This window comes from Rattus rattus, chromosome 14, assembly GCF_011064425.1.
Source record: "Rattus rattus isolate New Zealand chromosome 14, Rrattus_CSIRO_v1, whole genome shotgun sequence".
NCBI lineage: Eukaryota > Metazoa > Chordata > Mammalia > Rodentia > Muridae > Rattus > Rattus rattus.
This window is the reverse complement of record NC_046167.1, coordinates 43,898,661-43,922,743: the sequence shown is the minus strand read 5'-3', so window position 1 is coordinate 43,922,743 and position 24,083 is coordinate 43,898,661. Positions and strand designations below refer to the sequence as shown.

The window sequence follows — 24,083 nt, the reverse complement described above, 5'->3', positions numbered from 1 at the left end:
AGTCAGGTTCAAACACCAACATTAACACCAAGATCGCTGGGTTATCACTGACTGGCTGGGGGCCTGGGAGGCTGGAAGGCACAGCAGGCTCAAGTCATGTCACTGTGTCCACTCACCCTTCTTCACAGCCACAGTGAGGGTGGATGTGCTGCTCAGACCCTGCTGGTCTCTCACAGTTAGCCGGAAGTGGTAGGTACCCACCTGAAGCCCGGTGACAGTGGCTATGGCTTTGTCCACATTCTCCATCTCCACTGCACTGGGGCCTCTGCAAAATGGGGACATGTAGACAGAAGGTGGGGACATGTAGACAGAAGGTGGGGACATGTAGACAGAAGGTGGGGACATGTAGACAGAAGGTGGGGACATGTAGACAGACGGTGGGGACATGTAGTGGGGACATGTAGACAGAAGGTGGGGACATGTAGACAGAAGGTGGGGACATGTAGACAGAAGGTGGGGACATGTAGACAGAAGGTGGGGACATGTAGACAGAAGGTGGGGACATGTAGACAGAAGGTGGGGCATGAGATCTACAGAATTCAGATTACTTTATATGACACATGCTCTCTAGCTTGGCACGAGTGTGAACACTAATGCCTGTTTCAAACACAATGTGCTGGGTTCTAGGGAAAGGTTTTTTTCATTCTTTTTCCTTTTTGAATTGAGATGCCACGGAAAAGATCGCTCTTTAGAAAATAAAACCTTAGAAACTGTTCATTTTGTTTTCTTTTTTTCTTTTTTAGATAGGGTCTCACCATTGTAGCCCAGGCTAGCCTTGAACTCATGATGAGCTTTCTGCTTCAGCCTCCTAAGTGCTGAGACTACAGATGCGTACCACCATACCCAACATCCATTTCTTCTTTGAACGAAACTTGGTTAATTTCTCATCTTCCCTCAAGGCATGAATAGAAGAGGAAGGCATGAGCCAGGTGATCTGCCATTATGCCTAGTCAGTAAGTCCCTAGACTTGGTCATTGGACAGAGGCAGGTTTGTGTCTCTACAAAGCCTCCGCCTGTCTAGGTAACCTTAACTATTCGGCCTCGCTGGTTTCTTCCAGCTTGATTTTTTTCAACTTTAAAATGGGGACGACCCAGCCCATTGTGGCGACACACGCCTTTAATCCCAGCACTTGGGAGGTAGAGGACAGTCAAAAGGCAGGTGGAGCTCTGTGAGCAGAAGGCCAGCCTGGTCTATATAGAGAGTTCCAGATTACACAGTAAAATTCTGTCTCAAAATAAACCCAAAATAAGAATGATCCAGTTGCCTCTTCGGAAGCCATGGAGTATAGACCCACTAGGTAAAAGCTCAGGAAATGTTGTAATATGAATGTCACCTTGAACTCTGTACATCTGTTACAGGCTGGTTTGTATAGCTTTCCCTACATCTCATATATTTGGTTGTGAGCCTAGCCTTTAACGGCTGAGCCATCTCTCCAGCCCCCCTACATCTCTTATACCAGGAAGTTCACCTCATACCAAGCCAGCCCCGTCCACCTATTCTGGGCTCCACTTCCTCCATTGCCTTCCCACGTCCATCTTTCCAAAACTACCCTCTTTTGTTTGCTTGTTTGTTTGAATTGGGCAGTTGACGGGGGTCGGGGGGGGGGTGTGTACTGGCTGGTTTTGTATGTCAACTTGACACAAGCTGGAGTTATCACAGAAAAAGGAGCCTCAGTTGAGGAAATGCCTCCATCAGACCCAGCGGTAAGGCATTTTCTCAACTAGGAGGACCCAGCCCATTGTGGGTGGTGCCATCCCTGGGCTGGTCGTCTTGGATTCTATAAGAAAGCAAGCTGAGCAAGCCAGGGGAAGCAAGCCAGTAAGTAACATCCTTCCATGGCCTCTGCATCAGCTCCTGCTTCCTGACCTGCTTGAGATCCAGTTCTGACTTTCTTTGGTGTTGAGCAGTAATGTGGAAGTGTAAGCTGAATAAACCCTTTCTTCCCCAATTTGCTTCTTGGTCATTATATTTTGTGCAGGAGTAGAAACCCTGACTAAGACACGGGGTCTCACTATGTAGCTTAGGCTAACCTTGAATTCAAGAGTTTCATGCCCAAGTGCAAGGACTATGAGCGTGGACCACCATGCCTATAATAGATATTTTTATCAATAAGGCACAGCCACTCTGCTTAAATCTTGACTCAACACACTCAAGCTGCTGTTTAATGCAGCCCTCCAGGGAAGGGATGCAGTCATCATCACTGACACAGCCTCGGAGCTGGACAGACACACTACCTGATGTGCTCCCAGTGGTAGCAGACAATGCCGTGATCATCACTGCTCCTGCTCCCATCCAGCGTAGCACTCTGCACTGGGAAAACCAGCTCCTTATCAGGGCCTGCCACAGCCACCGGAGCCTGGTTGTTTTCTAGAGTGGCAGACATTCAAGAGAAAGAAGAGAAGGGGGAAGTAAAGCAGGAAGGAGGGGGAAGAGAAGAGTGAGGGAAAGGGGGCAGGGAAGCAGAAAGGAAGAAAGGAGGGAAGGTGAGAGGGGGAAGGGAGAAAATAAGGATAAAGGAAGAAAGAAAAGGGGGAAGAAAGAAAAAAGGAGAGAAAAGAGGAACAGAAATCAGTGTGCATAGACTTGCTCTCTCTTGCCTCTGTAGCCCCACTGCCTAGCACAGCACCTGCTAAATAGCAAATGTTGACAATATTTCAGTTTGGGGGCGCAGAGATGACTCAGTGCATAAGAGCAGGGCTGCTCTTCCAGAGGACCTGGGTTTAATTTCCTGTACCCACATGGCGGCTCACAACCGTCTATGACTTCAGTTCTGATGCCTCCTTCTGGCCTTCACAGACATTCATGCAAGCTATGCACATAAAAAAAAATATTTTAAAGGAAAATATTTCAGTTGAATGTTGGAAGAAAGGAAAAGAAATAAAATGTCACCCGTGGTATTACTTTATAAATAGCTACATCTGTGCTTCCAAAAAACAAAACAAAACAAAACAAAAAAAAAAAAGCCACATCACAGGCCACAGCCATTAGCACTGGGATGTCCTATCTTTCCCTCACTGCTCTTCTCACTGTGCAGTGAGGAAAATTCAGGAGGGCAAGCATCTACAAAGCCCTTAGTGAGATCCCTGTCCCATCTGAGCCACCTCAATCCAACCCTGACCCCCACAGGCCTAGTTCTAGCTTTTTCTCCAGCCACACTGTTTTGTTTCCTTTTATTTCCAGCTCTTCAATATACCCAGCCCTCTCATCCTGTGGCCCCTGGGAATCTGGTCGCCTCTTTCTGAACACCTTTCTTCTTGCCTTCTACTTCCCATCCTTCTCCTCCTGACCATCTGCCGTGAGTGTGGCCACTGGGGCTCTAGGCAAAGCTGTCTGTGGACCCAGGGGTTCTGTGGGTGCTCTTTACGTGGGTGTCCTCTCTTACTGAGGAAAGCATCTGAATAGTTTCATGTCACTACACATGCACTTGCCACAGCCCCGGAAGGGTAGAGGTCAGGTCCATCTTTAATTCCACAAGCCTAGGGTCTGGCTCAGAGAACCTTTAACATCTTAGCTGAATCAGTTGATGACAAAACTAATTAGCTGTCTTTCAGTTGAGACTGTGTCCATCAACAGCATACCTGGCGATGGCTATGGAAACAGCAAGCCTTCTATAGAGAAGTTCTGAAGCCAAGACCATCGTAAGCAAGGCAGGGCTGCCTACCTGTGCGTCTCCTGAAGGCTAGGGTAGCAGAGCCCTGAGTTTTATACAACTAGTGAGTGAGTGGAGCCTGAAGTGATCCCCTGCCTGTGTCTGACTGCATCGGAGCATCAGGCCACACAGTCAGCCAGTCTCCTCAAGATGCCCTGGAATGCTCCCAAGGCAGGTTTGGCAGGCAAAAGAGTTACCACACAACAAATCAGAGACTCGTATGGAATTGATGACGACTCTCATTCTATCTTTTGTACTGTGGTTTAGAGACATGATGAGATTCAGAAAATTGGTTCTGTGGCACATCAGCTCTCATGTCCCTGAGTTCCCTGCCAGCTCAGGAACCTCAAGACACTACCACCAACAGCATTCTTAGACACAGCTGAAGGCCAAGAGTCCCGTTAATTATTCCTGCTCTCATCTCTGGGGTCAGGGGTCAGACCTCATTTGCATCTCACCTACCAGCCTGGACAGTCACAGTGACCAAAGCAGTGGATTGCTGTCCTGAGGAATCTGTCACCATCAGTTGGAACGAGTACTCTCCTTCCTGCAGCTCAGACAAGTGGAGGTATGGGGTCTGTGCTCCCTACACAACAGCAAAAATGACAATGAAAAGACGATCATTAAAGAAGCACAAGGAAACAGTGTACCATGACAGTTGTGGCTGGTTTTACTTAATGCAAACATCCTGCTTGAAAACAAGCCAGAGGTAATGGCTTAGGCCTAACACACCAGCTACTTGGTGTCCTAGTTAGATTGTGTTTTTCCAACTTGATTCACACTATCTGGGTCATCTGGGAAGAGGGCACTGCAGTTGGGAAAATGCCTCTTATCAAATCAGCCTGTAGGCAAGTCCACAAGTGCATTTTCCTGATTAATGACAGATTTTAGAGAACCTAGCCCAGTATGGGTGGTGTCACACCTAGGCAGGTGGTTCTAGGTTGTATGAGAAAGCAGGCTAAATAAGGTTGTTGTTGTTGTTGTTGTTGTTGTTGTTGTTGAGTCAGGCTCTCACTCACCAAGGCTGACCCTGGGTAATTGAAATTCTCCTGTCTCAGCGTCTCAAGTAACTGGGATAAAATGTTTCCAACAGTAGACCCAACTAAAAGTACATTTTTACTTTATCAAAATTCAATAGGAAGCAATTCACAGAACTGAGGATGTAGCTCAGTGGATAGAGTGTTTGCTTGGTATGCACAAAGCCTTGGGTTCAGAAAACTGTAGTAGCTTACACGTATTTTTCTAGCTCTCCAGAGGTAGAGGCAGGAGAATCAGAAATTTAAGATAATCCTTGTCTACATAGTGAGCTTCAGGCCACCTCTTAGTGGTGATTAGACAAGCTTCCTCAAGTATCTGGGAGGGTGTTGTTAGAATTTCTGACCTCAATAAGCCCATATAAAAAATTATTATAATTATTAGCTATAAGCCTAGATTGGGCAGAAATAACACTATACTAACTTATTCCCCAGCTATGAGACCCTTTGTTACTTGCAGTTTCTCCTGTACATGTGGTTCTGCTCTATCATGGCTTCCTCCTTTTCTTCTGTCCTCTCTTCTTCCTGTTTCATCTTCTCTTCTCTATTGGCTTCCCCTCTCAAACCTCTAGTCCCACCTTTCCCCTCCACTGCCCAATCACAGCTCTAGCCTTAATCAGCCAGTTAAAATGGGGAGAAGGTTCACAAGAGATCACCTGAATACATAGTGATAAACTGATTGGGGGGGACTCCTCTAGAGGAAATGAAATTAACATCAAAATACAAACAGCAGCAGGACAGTCCACCTCAGGAAGGTTTTTCTACATCAGGTTAATTGAAGTGGGAAGCAGCACCCTAATACTGGGCAGTGCCCTTCCACTGGCGGAGGCCCTGGACTGCAGAAAGAAAACAGAGTGGCCTGTGTACCAGCATCATACCCTCTCCTTCCTAACTGGGTGCACTGTGATTGAGTGCTCCAAATGTCTACCACCATGATGGACTGCACCTCAAACTGAATCCAAATAAGCACTTCCTTTCTTAAGTTATCTTTCTTGGGTCATAGAAAAGAGACAAAGACAAGTCAGTAATCCACCTGGGCCATTAATTAGGTAATGGAAGGCCCAGTGACCTTGACTGAGTAGAGAGACAGTTTACCCACAGCAAAGGTTTCAAAGTCATTGTGTCTTTAGACAAACGTACTTAAAAGTCTGAACAGACTGGGCAGGAGCTGTAGTCTCAGGTTTGATCCTTAGAACCCACCACACACACAACCCCGAATCACAAAGGCATTCTTCAAAAAAGAAAGGACTAGATGCTAGAAGTAGACAAGATAGTGCAGGTTTCAGTAAATGGGACAAACAAAATAATAACTACTTTTTTTTCCAGTTGACCTCAAGATCTAGTTGAAACAATAGGACTGACTGCTTGTTTGCCAAATTGTGCTAACCTGGATATGTGTGAGCAAAGGAAGTAAACTTGGGGCAGATTTGTAAGATCAGATGCTCTTCCAACCATTTAGTGGTTTAAGAGATTTATAAAATACAATTTCTGATTTAACAACCTCCTTAAACCAAGAATAGACGAATGGGTGATAGATGATCGACAGACAGACAGAATGAAAGATTGCAGGCAGGATAGAGGACTTGCCTGCATGACCATCTCCTTGCTCTCACCACCAGGGTCTGGGAACCACTCATAGAGGACAATCTGGTGATCATCACTGCTCTGGTTCCCGTTCAGTATGACGGTGTTTTGGGGCAAAGTGATGGTCTGATTTGGCCCTGCATTGGCAACAGGTGGGTAGTCCAAAGAACCACGGATGATGAGGGCTGCAGTGGTGGAGTTAGTAGCTCCATCTGAGTCTGTGATGGTCAACCTATAAAGAGAAAAGGAAGCTCGTACATCCAAGACTGTGCCACACTTGGAAGTAAGTGGTCACCTTAGCCTGGTCAGACTAACCATTCCCAGAAGAGGTGAAAATGGAAACTTGAAAACTAGGTGAAGAAAAGCAAAGGGACAGGAGAATAGTTTTCTTTGCTTCTGTTGCCATAGGTTCATCTTATCTTTGAGTCATAAAATGTTCTCACATTATGGTTTAGCCTTTATGAACTTACTAGTCTCTGAGATGCTGAGTAGGAATTGCTTCCCCTCCAGGCAACCCAGAAGCTTCTCTAGACCACTCAATTCATTCTAAGATGTTAACAAGCATAACTCTCAAACCATGAACCAAAACCCTGGAATCTCCCCTATAAGAACTTCAATCCAAGTTAGGAAAACAAAAAAACAAAAAAAGGCTTAAAAGAGCATATGAGAAGAAGAGGCACTTGAATAGCACACTGTTCAGAGTGCTCATTTTGAGGCCAAGGACGTAGGGGAAAGATGTTATTTCCTTCTGCTTAGAGATACATTGCTTTTATTTTTATAGAAAGTGTCGGTATTAAGAAACAGTTAAAAGAGAGTAAACTGGGTAAACACAATAAAGGTGGAACCCACTTGCCTAAAAGTGTAGTTACCAGGATCTAGATTCGACAATCGTAAGAGTGGGGAATCGTCCAGAAAGGCCTCTCCTAGGAAGGGCCCGTCGACTTCTTCCCAGTGGTAACTCACAATTTCAGCATCATCTGTACTTTCTACAAAGACGAAGAAAACAAAATCCAAAGTGATTTATGGGAAATGTGAGATGAAAGCTTTATAACACACTGAATGTTTAAATGCATCTAGTATAAGTAACATTCACACAGATCTTGACCATATACATTATGAACCACAGCTGTCTCCCAGCCCCTAAATTGTCATCACTATTTTTCTAGATTTGCATAGGGTTGAGCGGAGCTATTCTGAGATGTTGAATATTTAGGAAGCAAAGTGGTGGGTGCTGTAGCACAGAATGCAGTCCCTTAAAATTCTGCTCCTACTCACCTTGGCGACATGCTACCAATAGCTTCATATCTGAACTAAAGTTTCCTTTACTATATTAATGATTAAATGTAAGTCCAGAGACGACTGTGTCTTGCATGAAATTTCCCCACTTAAAAGATCAAACCAGGGAGGGTCTAAGTCAAGTTGAAGACCTGAGCTCAATTGCTGGGACCCTTAAGGTGGAAGAAGAGAATTATGTACCAAAAGTTGTCCTCTGAACTCTTCATGTGTGTCCTGGTATGCACACTACACACACACACACACACACACACACACACACACACACACACACACACACAGACACACACACACAGACACACAAAGGCTGGAACTGCAGCTCAGTGATACAGTGCTTAACTACCATGCATGTGAAGCCCTGGGTTTGATCCCTGGTAGTGGAGAAGGGGGCTGTGGCTTGGCATGGTAGTTCACTAACACTGAGGAAACTAAGGCAGGAGTTCAAGGTCAGACTGGGCTACATGGTAAGACCTTGTCACTGGGGATACAGTTAAGTGACAGAATGTTTGCCTAACATCTTCAAAGGTATGGTGGGGTCAGTCTCCATATCTCAAAAATGAACAAATAGTAAAAGAGACCAGCAATGTGCCATAAGCAAACATAGACCTAGAAGGAAACTGGCTTTTTATCAAATTCATTTAGGGAAATAAGTTTATGTGGCCAACTAATTATCTTGTATGGGTTTTGTAACTAAGCTAATCTGAATCAGAAGATTTAAAAAGCTGTGAGGGGGGTTGGGGATTTATCTCAGTGGTAGAGGGCTTGCCTAGCAAGCGAAAGGCCCTGGGTTCGGTCCCCAGCTCCGAAAAAAAAAAAAAAAAAGAAAAAAAATAAAAAGCTGTGAGGTCTTTTCTCATACAATCATCTCCATTTAAAGTGTCCTTTGTCATCCAGGCATGAAGGTACATGTGCCTATAATCCCAGCAAGGGGTCAAAAGATCATCAGGCGGTCAAGGTCAACCTTAAATACGTAGCACGAGTGGTAAAAGCCACATGAGAAAGCAAGCAAGCAAACAAACGAGCAAAGGTGCTGTATGTTCATGGTGGAGAGGGGGAGGATGTGGACATGACACCCAATAGCCTCCAGCAGTCCCATCGCTGTCACGTCCACACCCGCACACTAGTAGACAGAGCAACACTCGGGAGCGTCGGGCGTGAGCACGCCTTTTCCCTCTCAGCAGGACGTGGGGTTAACCTTGTGACTGGACTGGATGAACACAAACGCAGCTGCAGAGCACTTCACATTGTTAAACCAAACCGAACACTGGACGTGTTCACAGTCTATTCTCATTTGTCTGGACATCGAGGTCACACCACCCTCATCCTCTACTTAAACAATAAGCTCTGAATAAATTAGTAAAGCGAGATACTGCCCACTGTCACTGAGGCCAACCCCATTTCATATTTAAAGGCTCTGTCCAATGGCTAATATTGCAACTGCTACATGATTCACAAAAGAATCCTCAGTAATTATTTGAATTACAAATCAAATATCCCACCTTAATGGACATTGTATTTGTGTGTAGTTTGTTTTAGATGGTGTCTCACTTATCTCAGGCTGTCCTGAAACTCCCTAAGTCACTGAAGATGACCTTGAATTCCCGACCCTCCTGCCTTTGCCACCCAAGTGGCAGGTATGCTATCATTGCCAACTGGAAGCCGAAGAGCCTAGGACAGTTTATCATGGTGTAAGTGTAAGTCTTCCTGGTCTTGACACAAAGCACTCAATCTGACAGTACAAACAAACAGAAACCACGGAACATGGAGGGTACGCACGGCTGCCGTCGATCAGGGCCGAGGTCAAAGGCACACTGAGCTCTTGTATTTGAGGAGAAACAATAGCTACAGGTGGCTGATTGACTCTTGCAGCTGTGGAACAAAAAAAGACAGCAACTAAGCCTGTACTGCACAGTCAGACACAAGCAAAGGCACCCTATTTCTAAATGCTCACTCTAAACACCCTGTAGAGGTCTTCACACACACACCTGCTGCCCCTCTCCTCCCCACACACCTCCCTGGGTCTCAACTGTGGAAATCTCCCCAAAGTGTCAAACCCTTCTTGTGGATTTTGAGCTTGTCTGTCTGTTTACAATTCTATAGGTAATCCCAGACTCAAGGGATAAGTCATGAAATGTGTGCTGTGGTTACAGAAAAGGAAGACTAGATTGCAGGGCCTTATTTATCCTAGGAGTAGTGGTTTGAAAAAGTTTTACCCCCATAGATTCCTGTGTTTTAATGCCAGGCAGGCCATAGGAAGTGGCACTACTAGGAGGTACGGCCTTGTTGGAGGACGTGTGGCCTTGTTGGAGGAAGTACATCTCGGCATAGGCAGGCTTTGAGGTCTTCTATGCTCAAGCTTTGCCCAGTGTGGAGTAAGAGCCTCCTCTGGCTGCCTGCTGAACAGTCTCTCCCTGATGCCTGCAGATCAAGATGTAAAACTCTTGCCTCCTCCCACACCATGTCTGCCTACAAACTACCATGTTTCTTGCCATGATGATCATGAACTAAACCTCTGAAACTAATTTTCATATTAAATCACCAATTAAATGTTTGGTGTATAAGAGGTCCTTTGGTCATGATGTCTCTTCACAGCAATGGAAACCCCAACTAAGACACTGAGGTAGCCTCCAATTCACTATGGATGATATTAAAGTCCTGATCTCCCTGTCTGTGCCTCCCAAATGCTAGAATTACCAGGTGAATGAATACAAGTGTATTCAGTGCTGGGTAAGCACTCTACAAACTACATCCTTAGACGATGAACAGGATCTTAAATCTTTGATTGAAGGTACTTGGCACCACCACTAGACTTCAGCTGTATTAAGTAGACCATGGAGAAGGTAGAGATGCTGGCCACTGGAGAAATGGGTAGGAGGTGGAGCTTCTGCTAACACGCTGACGCAGGCCAATGGCTCATCTGAACTGATGGGTAAGTGGAAACTGGAAGCCAGGACATAGAGCAGGTGTACCCACCGGGACTGAAGGTCACCTGCTCTAATCCATGTGAATACACTGAATTATGACCCAGAGATGGGCTTGCTAATCGGCCCATGACATGCATGTGCCCCTGATTCTTTACATGAACAGATGGATGCATTTGAAATATCCATGCTCCTACATGAGAGCTAAATCATAAGGAAAGAAAGTGGATAGAGTAAGTGTTGCACAGGGAGGGCCAAGGTACAGTTTGTCTTCATTTAAGAAGAGCAAGCAGTTACCTGGTATGCTTGAGTAGCCATGTCACGAGAATGCTAGAGTTATATAAAAGGCAAAAGAAAACAAAAAGACCAAACCGAATCCTGTGCATTTTCTCCACAATGGTACCTGTGGTGGTGTAAGGGGAATGGCTCCCACGGGCACATTGAATGCTTAGTCACCAGGGAGAGGAACTGTTGAGAAGGATTAGGAGGTGGGGCCTTGTTGGAGTGGGCGTGGCCTTGCTAGAGGAATCATGTCACTGGGGGTGGCTTTGAGGTTTCTGATGCCTACCCCAGGCCCAGTCTCTTCCCTCTCCCCACACCCACCTTACCTGCCTACCTGCTGCCTGTGGATCAGGATGCAGAGTGTCCAGCTACTCCTCCAGCACCGTACCATGCCTGCCTGCATGCTGCCATGCTCCCTGCCACAATGACAATGACCTAAGCCTCTGAACCTGTAAGAAGCCTTCCTTTATAAAGGTCGCCTTAAAAGAGTTGGTCATGGTGTCTCTTCACGACTATACAAGTCTAACTTGTATAAACAAAAATAAAAGAGTATGTATTAAACATTGTCTGGCCCAAACTTCAAAAGGCAGTCCAAATATCTAGAAATGAGCTCAACCTGAGCTGTAAGATTTCTGTAAAGGACAGCATTCCTCAGGAACTTGTGAAGTCAGTTCCTCTCTATCTAAAAGGCAGAAGGAGCATATGGTTACCCTGTGGTGCCTATCAGCATTATCAAAGCCCATGCTGGCTTCTAGGCTCCCTCAGTATCTACAGTAAAAACTTTCCCCTCCACCATACCATGGAGCAGTCATGTTGTCAGTTTATACCACCACGTCATCCAGGTGCCAGAACTTGAGACTAGCAAAGCCAAGATGCCACTCTCCTAACAGACTCACCTGGCATAACTGTGACATTGACATATCCTTCTCCAAATGCATTCTCACCAGAAACAGCCACTCTGAAGGCATAGAGACCCACAGACAACTGCAGGGTGAAAACAAACACACAGGTGAGCACCTAAAGACATGGGCATCTGCCTCCTAGAGAAGGTGCAGTGTCTCAAAGACTTGGGAGGAAGTTTCATTTCAGTCTGTCTAGAACCGCTACCCATTTGAGAGCTGCACCCTAGAATACCAAGTCACCTACGAAGGCCTTTTGCTTAGCTGCAGATGTCACAGGCTTTAAATCAGCCAAGGACAGCAGCTCTCACATGGACATGTATGGAATCCTGATGTACTTTGGTTTTTGTGAAGTGGGGGTGGGTCAGTGCTACAAGAGAGCCAAGGGCCTCACATATACTCAACAGGGACTCTATATTGATCAGCTAGAGAGTCTGGAATCACATATTTCTAACATTGTTACTGGCAGAGGTCTCAGTGCCACATACTAGCATGGTAATACAGAAATAGCTCAGTCACACAGCAATGGTGTGAGTTGGTAAGGCACTGGGATTGGTACAGCCTTGAATAGGAAGACATTAACCTCATAAGAAACCAGATCCCAAGCTTCCTCTTGCTGCCAAGGAAGTGGTTTGTGTCTTCTTGTGCATGGAGCAGTATTTGGCAATCTAAGCACCTTGGGGACTAGAATGGAACTGCTGGAAACTCATAGAACATACCTGGTGGACACTTGAGATATCTTGAACACTGTAAAGACTGAAAGAATTAGACTCAGGCTTTGAACTCACCACACAACATGTCTCTCCACCCCAGCCTCTTTCTCCAGAGCTGTTATTTTGAGCAATCTGAATGAAGAAAAGCTACTGGATGTCTCCTCATTTAATCATCCATCTGCCTGATTGAGCTTTAATTGTAAATTTCTGATCTTTTTTGAGTTGGGAAATCTGATTATGTCTCCAAAGCTGACCTTGAACTTCTAGACTCAAGCAATCTTCTTGCCTCACTTTCCCAAGTAGAGAAAACTGCAGGCACATGCCATCATGTCTGCCTTCTTCATTCTCTCTTAATCCTAACAGGGACTTTGCTAAGTGAGCCATGCAACCTGCCTTGTTACTTACCTGAGAGAGGTGAAGAGTCGGCTTGTTTTCTTGTTTGATTTTACCTTGGAAGTCTACAGGATGGCTCATTAGACTCCATTCATAGGTGTAAGCTGTGTCTGAGGGGAAAATCAGAAGCAGGAATGCTTATCAGATCTGAGAGGTCACCTTACAACAGTGATGGCCTTAAACCAACAGCATCAACTGACTTAGATACATAGAGCTCTGCTTCCAGCCCTCATCCCAGTGAGGAATCACAGGTTCTCTGTGTCTTTGCGAATAAAGAGAAACAATCCCAAAAACAAACTGATCCCAAAAGCACATAAATGATAGAAAAATAGAGATTAAAAATTAAACCTCCCCAACCTCACTGTCAGCATTTGAGAACCTTCCTTCTGGGCTGTTGTCAACCCCTGATTATCCTTATAATTCCCTCTTGTGTTACTTTGAGACAGGCTCTCACTATGAGTTCTGGCTGACCTGGAACTCACTATGTAGTAGATCAAAGTGTCTTCAACCTCACTGAGATCTGAATGCCTCAGCCTCCTGTGTGCTGAGATCAAAGGTGCCGAGAGCCACACCCAACTCTACACACATTTAAACTGTATAATCCACTGTAGTTTTCCTCCTTTTGGTAAAAGGCAAATAGAGTTCGACTCATTTGATTTTTATAAGTGTTTATTTAAACACACAAAGTTACCTAAGCATCTCTACCTTGATGAAAGCTGTCTGAAGCTTTTTGATAGGAGGGTGGTGTCTCAGCTCATCTCAAGGACTGAGATACAACTGACAGGCATGACTGTCCACTGTCTCTGTGTGTGAAGTAACTGACCCATGTGACCTGAGTGAGGATCAAAGTGCACTGACAGGTTGTAGGGATGGTTCCGAAGCTCAGAATAGTGGGTTGCTGGGTGAAGGGAAGGCAAGCACTTACACCTTGGCCCTGTACTTAAATGTCTGTGTGTGGGTATTTTATGGGTGTTTGTGTGTATGTACATATGTGTATGATATGTATGTGTGGAGTGTATGTGAGTGTAAGTGTACATGTGTGTGGAGCGGTCAGAAGACAGACTCAGGTGTTAGTCATCTACTTCCAACTTGTTTGAGATGGGATCACTTGGCATTCGTCTGTGCAAGAGCAAGAGATAGGCCAGGCCTTAGCCTCTCTCTCCCTCCCATTGTGCCACCAGAGTGCTGGAATCATGATTCGTGCTAGCATCTGGGGATCTGAACACAGATTCTCAGGCTTACACTTTGTCCACAGTCCCTCACAAGCCCTGACACTTTTGAGCAGCTGGTCTGGAGTATTTTTGAGAGTCTCTCAACTGTGCTGTTAAAACCACAGCATCTGCAAGCAAGCCTCCCACTGCACGTCAGCCCCTCTCCTCACAGTGGATCTTCCTGGCCTCTGTGGGTTGTCACAGACAGATCAAGGTCTTGCATGCGGCAACCCCTCCTCTCTCATATAATACTGTGACCTTCCAACCTGACCAGTTAAAGATTATGAATGACATTTAACTTCCTAGACAACTACTGCATTTACCCTACCTCAGCAAAACTTGACCATCACCCACTGTGGAATATTGAGAGAATGCCCGAGCTCTACCAGTCTGAGTCACCAAGAATACCAGACTCTCACCTGCAGGGGGCGCTGGCTCAACAGAGGCCTTCAGTTCTGCTTCTCCATTGGGTAAGGTTAGTACTAAGTTATCTCCAGCAGACACAGCAAGAGCCTTTACTAAAAGTTAATTAGAAACAGTGCATGTCATTATCCAATACAATGAGATTAACTATGTCTCCGTAAATATACCCATTCTGAGAATGATCATGCCTCATATAATTTTACCTAAGGCACCCCACCTTGGGCCAGTGTGCTCTGTTATGTTGCAAGATAGGCCTTGTAAGTTTAAAACTTCCTACATGAGTTGGCATTGTGAAGAAAATACTCATTCTGAATGAGCCAATGTGTTGGGTGGCAGTTTTACCAGTAGGTGAAGGACCAGCGATTGTGTTTTCTCTGTTGCAACCAGCTTTTTCCTGACTCCCTGGTGAGCCGTCCTTACTTACACCAAGGTCAAGAGTGCTCATAAGTGTCTCAGTGTCATTAGCCGGGCTCAGAGCCAGGAACTCCTCATAAATGACTGCTAATGGCCTTGCTCTTGGAGCTTTTCCAACAGGAAATCCAGGCACGCTCAGGACCTGAAAGGTACTTTAACTCCAGCAGCAAGGGCATTAACTCTCATCAAAAGCAGTTCCCTACTAATGCAGCAAAGCTCATTTACTGTACAACCTGAATGGCATTGCTACAGTCCTGCTATGGCGCTGTAGGTTTGCCTCAATTGGCATTAGCTTCACTGTCATTCATGATTTGGTTCAGAATAAACTATTTGGATTGAGTTTTCTGGGACTCTAGCCACCCCACGCCCCTGCCACCATCCAAGCTTATTAAGAGCTGTGTCATTCTCAAAGATACCCCAATATTCTGATATTACCATTAGCAGCCAGGGATCCCAATCCCAGCTTCTCTTCCCCACACAGCTTCTCTTTCACCACAATCCTCTCCTCACTAAGTTCAGGATCAAAGTCAATAAAGTGGAGGTTAAGGAACAGCAGAGAAACAGAACTGAGTAGGACCAGTTTAGGGTGCCCCTGGGATACCAGTCAGGTCTCAAATGCAGCTGAGCCTTTATGGTGGTGGAATTACTATTATTTGAGACAGAATTGTATACAGCCCAGACTGTCTCTTATTCTGTATGTAGTCAGGAATGATCTTGAACTCCCGGCCCTCCTGCCTCCATTTCCCGAGTGCTGGATGATAGACTTGCACCTCCACAGTCACCCTTTGAATTGAGCTGTAGCTATAACCATCCTCATACTCGAGTTGATGTTGGACGCATGAATCCCCACTGACCTTCTGGACAATGGGTCTTATTTTGGTTTTTATTTAATTTTCTTGTCACTGTAATAAAATACCTGGCAGCAGCAACTTGAGGAAGGAAGGGTTTATTTTGGCTCACAGCATACACAGGTACACAGTCCATCAAGGCAGGGAATGCAAAGCAGCAGGAGTGTGAGGCAGCTGGGCACACTGTGTCCACAGCCGGGAAAGATGAACGCTGAGGCTCAGCTCACTTTCTTCCTTTTTTATGCGGTTCAGTCTGACCCACCTCATTGAACCTAATCTGCTGGGGGGGGGGGCATGTAGAAAGGGGAGGGGCAGCCTTGGCTGCTCTTCGTTCTTTTTGGATCCTCTTGAGGCAGCACAGAGGGAAGAGCATCAGCAGAGGTAAGACTTGGTCTTACAAGATATTTAGGGTGACTGTATACCTGTCTTAAGTCTAAGTCACTTTGAGTCAGTAACTGACCTACCTGAGTTCCACAGAGGCCAAAAACTGCAGTCTCTGGCATTTAGCACCTCATCATAAAACACCAAGGGATTAAGTAAAGTAGCCCTTGTTCTATCTCTTCAGGAACTGCATGGCTCTAACTCCCTGCCTGTTAGTTGACGTTCCAGGAAGAAAAAGGGACACACTGAAAAGTGATTTCAGCTTTATTTCTATGTTCTCTCTAAAATGTTTACTATGGAAGTTCTCTAAGAAAAGTGGATGAGGGAATTAAGCAAAGGATTAATTGCTAGAGCCTTTTCACTCTTGTCTAGATGCCTCTCATCTGTCAGGCTAAGGGAAGTTTGGATCAATAAACTTCTATTGAACCAAGAGAAGAGAGTCACACAGAAAGAAAAACTTCTACACAAGCAAATATGGATTAAACCCACATAAATTCATATAAAGATTCATGTATATACATTCATAAATCTCCATTCAAACCAGCTGAACCAAGCTTACATTCTATCTCATAATTACATACTTACACACACACATACACACACATACACACACACCCATATTTACATGAATATACATGTAAATACATGGAGCAAAAGACCAAGTGCCAGAACAAAAAGTATTCTGGATGAAAAATGAGCTCTAATCTTTACTGCATAGGGAAAGAAAAGGTTTCTACTCTTTTATTGCTAAATGAATTAAATCCAAGTCTGTAAGAAGAAAGCTTTGTCATCTTTAATAAGAGGAAACCTTCCTTGCTATTAAAACCTGTTCTGTCCCATGGTAAGGAGAAAGCTGCCTATTCCTTCTGTTTTCTCCTCAGCTTCTTTTTTCTTTCACTCTGCATTCCGCATATTGCTCTCTTAATATTTTAAGTTGCCTCATAATTTCTAAGTTATTCCACTTTGCATTCTCCTTCTAATCTTGCTCTCTCCTCCTGCTCTGATGTAACAATGCTCTTACTCTCAAATGCCTTACTCCCCAATGCTATGTTCCCAATGCTATCTCTCCAAGGTTATAACCTCCAATGTTGTCTTTTCTAGTCTTTTTGTACCTTTTCTAGGAGAAAAGATCGCATGGTTTTCCCAAGCATCCACCTTTTTTTTTTTTTTAACAAAAGTTCACTAGAAGTTCAAACATAAATTGAGTAAGAAGTTTACAACAGAGAATGTTTACATGCATATCCATTAGGAGCAAGTATCTGGCCAAACATTCATCATCTGTCACCAGCTCTACAGGTTCATAGAGAGTTAAAAATCATAACTTCTATGACTAAGTTATTAGTAAAGTTTTTATATAGATAAACCCAGTCAATATTTTATCTTCTGTCCTTGCACCTATAGTAAATGATTAGTTCCTTTTTTATGACCTTTGGTTAATAGTTTTACAACCTCTTGGAATGTGCTCTAAATTGCAGATGCCTGCTTGCTATCGCACAAGCAATTAACTCATGACACTTGAAGACTAGCAGAGTTATCTTTGCAGTTTTGACATCAAAAAGGAGTTAATAGCAATCCTATTATAAAAGAGCTTAATAATTACCAATATAATTTTAGGAATTCCTACAATATCGTCATTAAGAATTAAGAACTTGTCTATTTGTCTATATAGCATAACTACAAGACAGTACAATTTTGTTGTTCTGCAGAAATCTGCTCAAAAGGGTAGGCTAATACTAGTGATTGCAATATATATATATTATTATATATATATATATATATTATTATATATATATATATATAAACAGGAAAAGCATAAAATAGCAGGAATTTTCCTAAAATGAGGTCTCCTTGGCCTTGTCTGTAGAAGCAAATCCATCATTAACTGTACAGTCCATGGCAGAAGCATCTCAGGAAGATCGCCTGCTAGTTTTTAGCTTCTCCTTAATGGCTCCTGGCACTAATCTAGATAATCCTTCCTATTCTAGGCTCCTACCTTGCCCTCTTCACTCGCCAAATCAGCTCTAGCCAAACAATCTCCTTCTGGTTCTTCCAAAATGTTGTAAGTCTTGACCTCTCTTCCACACATGATAGAAGAGATCACTCATGGTGCTGAGATTCAGAAGTCAACACTCTCAAGACGAGTGCTTTCCCATGGAGAGGAGCATTGGAAACTAGAGAACACTGCAGGCACTTCTGACCTGCCATGTTTCTTCTGCTTCCAGCATCAGGACAGGCTTTTTGCAGTTCCCTCATCTCCCCATTGAGATCACCCCAAATAGAAATACAGCTGCCTTTTGTTCTTGCTAAAAGCTCATTAACCAGAAATACATACAACACTCAATCCTTTTAGAACATGTATTGCTTCACTATATAGAACAGGCTAGCCCCATGTGAGCTGGTTCACCCTAACCCCCCAGTTCCTCCTACAGAAAGGTTTCCTGGCACTCCTGGTAGGTCAGGTAACCTTCCTCTGCTGCCATAGCATCCTCTAACAGGGATTGAGGATTGAGTATCAGAGCCATCCATCTACCTCCTCTCTTGCTCTGTAGAGCCACAGGGGGAAACGGCAGCATGTGATTCATCTCTTCCTCTGGTTATAATAGCACTGTGGCAGTTAAGTCTCAAGGCTGGGGCCAAAGGGAGGACTAAACCATAAACATTGTCACTGGTAGATCCTTTAAATGTCTTCTAATTATATTTTTCAAAAGTTACCTGTCCTGGAAGTGGTAGGTGACAAGGGCCATGAAGGTGGGATCAGCCCAGGGAGGACTGTACTGGCAGGAAATGTTGGGGTGCCGGGATCTCTGCTCCATGGAGTGACTGTAAAAATGGAGCTGTTTTCCACCGTGGTTGGGCTAGACTCCAGGCTGGCAGGGGAAGGATTATGGGAAGGCATTGGAACCTGTAGGATAAATTAAAAAGGTTATCTCGTTATGAAAAAATTGTCTATTTGGGTTGAACAATAAGAAAGCTGAGCAGTGGATTGTTTGTGCCCACCCTCTCCAAATTCATGCACTTAAACCCTGACGCCCCTGGGATGGTTTTCAGGTGAGGGGAGGTAGAGTAGGTAGTCAGGTCACTGGGGTGAGAACACTCATAACAGTACCAGTGCCTTCATTACAAGAAGACAGAGCTGGTTGGTGGCACAGGCTCCTAGTTAGTGTACCCAACAGGTACTCGTAGGTAGATGACCTAGGAAGAGGAGGCTCTGGCTTCTTTCCAAACTGTCTGCTTAGAGAAGGAAACACCGCAAAAGAATGCTGTTCTGTTTTCCAGTGAGGCTCTGACAGACATTCATCCTCTGGCATAGGCCTGAGGTAGCTAACACCCTTCGGAGAAACCTCCTTGGGTTCCTCTAGCCTGAAAAGAGTCTGGCAGAGCTTAGCCCTGTGTTCCTTGCCTTGCCTACCCCAGCACATCTCAAGCACACCCACCTTTTTTCCAGAACTATTGTTCGGTTGCTCTTGGAGCTGTAAAGTCTCTTCTCCCTCTAGTCCCTCTTCTGTAGGTGATGCAGTCGCAGAGGAAGGCCACATACTGCTCATTTCAGAGTGTCTGGGTGTAGGGGACCAAGTTGACTCATTCAGGGACTGCAGCTGCTCCTGGTCCAGTGGGTAGGGCGTGAGGTCCTGCAGTTTATCTGTGGAAGCAGCTGAGTTGTCTCCCGTAGCTGAAGCATTGAAATCTCCATCACTGCTGGGCAGCAGGCTCCAGTCGGGGTACTCTGCGCTGCCTCTGGGATCTTGTTGGTTGGAGGGTTGCAGGAGGCCCCGCTCCAGTTCCTTGTAATCATCCGAGTACTCAGCAGTCTCCTCTGGCCCCCCATCTTTGCCTAGAAAGGGCAAGTCCTTCCTGAGGTCCTCAAGGGAGTCTCCCCAAGCTCCTGAAGGGGAGCCCCTGCCTAGCATCATGTCTCCATAGTCCAGCAGCTGCCCAGACCTCTGGACAGGTCTGCGCACGAAAGTGAGGTAAGATCGGATGGGGCCTGTGGTCCTGGGCTCGCAGTTCTCCGGGCGCATGCAGTTCACCAGATAGCAGCTGCCCTCAAACCACCAGGCCAGGTCACAGATGGGCAAGTCACAGCAAGCTGCTGTACAGTCTCCCACAGAGAAGGTGTGAGACACCCGCATGATTCTAATGCTTTCCAGGTTAGGTGAAATGATGGCGTCGGAGTAAGTCCTGCCCTCGGAGCACTGCTGAGAGCTGCCACCTGAGGACCAGAGTGGTACATGACTCAGTACAAAAAGTCAGATTGGTAAGCAGACAAAAGAACTGCTCAGATCTCAAAAGAGGAAACACAAATGACCCATAAATATCCGAGCTGCATCATACGCCTGGAATATAATCCCAGCACTTTGGAAGTGGAGGCAGGAGGATCAGGAGTTCAAGGTCATCCTTGAGAGCTGGAGGCCCACATGGGTGGGTTACATGGGACCTGGTCTCAAGAAAACAACTCAAACCCAAGTTCATATGCAGAATCTAGATTTAGATATGGGACTTTTATGCACATATATGCATATACACATATGACTTGGGAGTACTGGAAGAGGAAGGTTTTGAAAGGAGAGGGAGGAAAAGGATAATGGCAGGAAAGGCTGACAGACCACCATGCTTTCTCTCATATTCAGAATGTAATATACATACACACATACATTCATATCCCAGGGGACCCACTCAGAAAAACAGAGGCTCCTCCATCCCTGGCTATTCAGTCAGCCATCATCACTCCCTACAGAAGGGTCCGCTGCACGGTGCTTCCGTCCAGATATCACCTGTCTTTCCACCAATTCATCCATAGTTCACTCACTCACTCATCCATCCACCCACTGCCTTGTCCACCTACCCTCTATTCTTCCTTTTCTCTCTCCACCCCTCTATTCTTTCTCTCCACATATGGTTTTCCAACTAGCATGCACCTTTTTGCCTACACATTCTATCTCCTCATAGAATTCCATTCTTCCTACTGTGTCCCCTTTTATGTAATTTACAACAACCCTTGTGTAAAAATTAGTTACAGAAGTAACAGAAAAGTATCTTTGTTTTATTGATGTTGTTAATAGATCTTTTTTAATCTCACAGGCTGATGATAGATCATATGAAAGGAAAATGTCCAAGATAAAAAAAACTTGTCCTCAGTACATATGTCTAATCAAATTTTTGTTTGTTTGGTTTTTGAGATGGGCCTCACTATGTAGTCCTAGCTAACCTGGAATTCACAGGGACCCGTCTGCCTCTGTTTCCCAAGTGCTGGCATTAAAGGTGTGCAGCACTGTGACTTGTTTTACATTCCCTTTGGTTTTACTCAGATTCTCAATAATAAAATATTCATCTTTCTACAGAGTCACTACAGTGGGCACTGGCATATACTGCATGAAGTGCGGCTTCTTGGTTTCTGTGACAAAACAACAGAAGCAGACCTCAATAGCACGGGAGTCCCTTCCTAGTAAGGGATGATTGTTCACAGTTGTTTTTGATAAGTGTTGCTTTAGTCACAGACAGTTTCTAACAGAAAACACATGAAAATGGCTGCATGGTGCATTGGAACCACCTTTTGTGTAACCCGTACATAGATCACTGTAATAGACAGATATTTAGTAGCACAGTGGCAGGTGTCTCGTTAGCATGGTAGGTAGATTAGCAGTATCATAACACAGGGCCAGAGCCAGGAAGATTGCTCAGAGGGTAAAGATGCATGCTTCCAAGACTGATGGCCTGAATCCATACGGTAGGAGAAGAGAGGAGAAGAGAATTAGAGAATTGATCTCCATGAGCTGACCCCCACCACACACACAACACACACACACACACACACACACACACACACACACACACACACACACACATTTAATGAATAAATGCAACACAATGCCAAATATCAGATCTATGGAAAGACTATTTCATCCAATGTAAGAGAATTTAGAACTGCTACACATATTCCTTTTCCAATTAAAAAAAAAAGCAACAGGTGAAGCTGATGTCTCAAATACAAATCTAGTACAAGTAGTTTTGGTCTATCATTTTTCTGAGAAGAGCTAGATCCGGGATATAGAGGAAAGACTAATTTACTAGAGCTGAACACCACAAAAGCCACACCTCCTAGGAAGTCAAGAGAGAATGGAGAGCACAGGTAAGGAACCCCAACCTCTCCAAAACATTGCCTTTTTATGACATCTCTACTTGACCTACACGTAGACCAAGCCAGAAGTTTCTTCCTGACCCAGATGGTCTGATGTGCTTTCATTCCCTTAAAGACATGTGTCCTGTCCTGCAGCAAGTGAATCACAGCAAAAACATGTTTAATGGCTGGCCTGGAAACCATAAACCATGGAAGCCAACTTTTACAGGTCGCTCAGGAAATGACGATGGTTAGCTAATGACTTCCTACCTGCCATGGCTGCCAGCAGCAGCAAGGAAGACAGTACTCCTGGTGGGGACACCATTCTGCCTCACACAAGATGAGGCTTCCAAGGCAGTGGATTTGGAAAGACTGTCTTTGATGGTTGATGAGCCAGTCAGATGTAGCCTTCTAGAACTTCAAAGAAAACAGAGACAAAAAAGAAGAAAGGATTAGGTAAATGTGGAATGAAACACATGGCCCTATCATGTATTCATGTTAGTGGAGAGCTGTCCTGTTTACAGAATAGAGTCATATCCCAAGCAGCCATCTCTCCAGAGAAGTGTGTTAAAATGCCCAGGACAGTTGATTCCTCAGAAGACCCAAAACAAGCTGAGCACAGCAGCACACGCCTTTAATCCAGAACTCTGAAGGCAGAGGCAGGTAGATCTCCATGAATTTGAGGCCAGTCTGGTCTACATAGTAAGTTCCAGAACAGTCAGAGCTAAATAATGCCTCACAAAACAAAACAAAAAGCAAAAAGTTTTATGACAGCTCACTCTACAAACAGAACACAAAGTCCAATCAATTGAGAAAAGCAAGGCTCTATCACAGTGTCTTATGGCAAAGGAGTTAACCACTGTCAATTGTGTTTAGCAGAGGAGAGGCAAAGGCAGAAGAGAGGAAATGCTATTTAGTGGATAAAGGGGAGGCTTTGGGCGTGTTGGGAGAGGAGGCTGCTACTATGGGAGACAGTCCTGGCTGGCTAGAAGTAGAGCATCCAGGGATTAGTATGAATTAGTATGAGGAATTGTACATCCAAGAGGAGGGAGCCTCAATTAAGTAAATACCTCCATAAGATAGGACTGTAGGCAAGCCCTGTGGGCATTTTCTTAATTAGTAACTGGTGTAGGTGGGGCCATCCCTGGACTGGTGGTCTTGGGTTCTATAAAAATAATGGCCTGAGCAAGCCATGGGGAGCAAGCCTGTAAGCAGCACCCTTCTGTGGTCTCTGCCTCAGCTGTTGCCTCCGGGTTTCTGTCCTGTTTAAGTTCCTGTTCTGACTTCCTTTGATGATGAACAATGATATGGAAGTGTAAGACAAACAAGACCTTTCCTCTCCAACTGGATTTTAGGTCATGGTGTTTCATGGCAGCAGTAGAAACCCTAACCAAGGCAGGAGTGTATTTGCTTTGTCTGGTTAGTTCCAAGCTAGGAAAGGGGGTTTAAAAATTAAGGAAGTGATCAATTCGTGGGTCCTGCATACTTTGAGCTAACTGATGTAGAAGGCATTATGTAGCCTCATGAAGTACTGGAGGTGGCAATCCACTTCCCAGGAGTCTTTTGGCAGGCTGGCTTCCTGGACTGTTTGTTATAGATAAAGGCTTGGGTTCCTGGGCAGGTTTTTGTGATTTGCGGGTCAGAGTTCTGCTTTTATATATGTCCAGCTACTAGCATTCACATCTTCAGTGTCTCAGAGCTCATATGCCCTGTTCTTTCACTTCTAACACAACATGTTCTTTACTTACCAGGATCTCTTAGAATTACAGATGGCCAAGTGGTAGAGGAGCTATGCTGTTGCTGCTGTTTGTTTATGGGTTGTAAAGTGTTTAGGTTTGCATAAAGTCATGGTAGACATAAAGAAAATAAGAGCTGTTTTACTGAACTTTCAAATCCATTAAAACCAAAACCCTTTGGCCATC

The 24,083-nt window shown here is 44.8% G+C and overlaps 1 protein-coding gene across 1 annotated transcript in view; it reads right to left on the bottom strand.

Moving 5' to 3' along the window:
• The window catches only part of Kiaa0319 (KIAA0319 ortholog), a 50,818-nt gene extending 28,332 nt beyond the window's left edge, over window positions 1–22,486 (bottom strand). Inside the window, exons 1-12 of the mRNA XM_032884493.1 lie at window positions 22,432–22,486; window positions 19,481–20,256; window positions 18,759–18,948; window positions 14,400–14,498; window positions 12,782–12,879; window positions 11,661–11,748; window positions 9,338–9,430; window positions 7,122–7,254; window positions 6,272–6,500; window positions 4,113–4,236; window positions 2,236–2,368; window positions 117–265 (exon numbers count right to left, since the gene is read on the bottom strand). Of these exons, the coding sequence (XP_032740384.1) occupies window positions 117–265; window positions 2,236–2,368; window positions 4,113–4,236; window positions 6,272–6,500; window positions 7,122–7,254; window positions 9,338–9,430; window positions 11,661–11,748; window positions 12,782–12,879; window positions 14,400–14,498; window positions 18,759–18,948; window positions 19,481–20,256; window positions 22,432–22,486 (2,167 nt within the window). The remainder of the gene's footprint in view (window positions 1–116; window positions 266–2,235; window positions 2,369–4,112; window positions 4,237–6,271; window positions 6,501–7,121; window positions 7,255–9,337; window positions 9,431–11,660; window positions 11,749–12,781; window positions 12,880–14,399; window positions 14,499–18,758; window positions 18,949–19,480; window positions 20,257–22,431) is intronic.
• Between the last annotated feature and the right edge of the window lie 1,597 nt (window positions 22,487–24,083).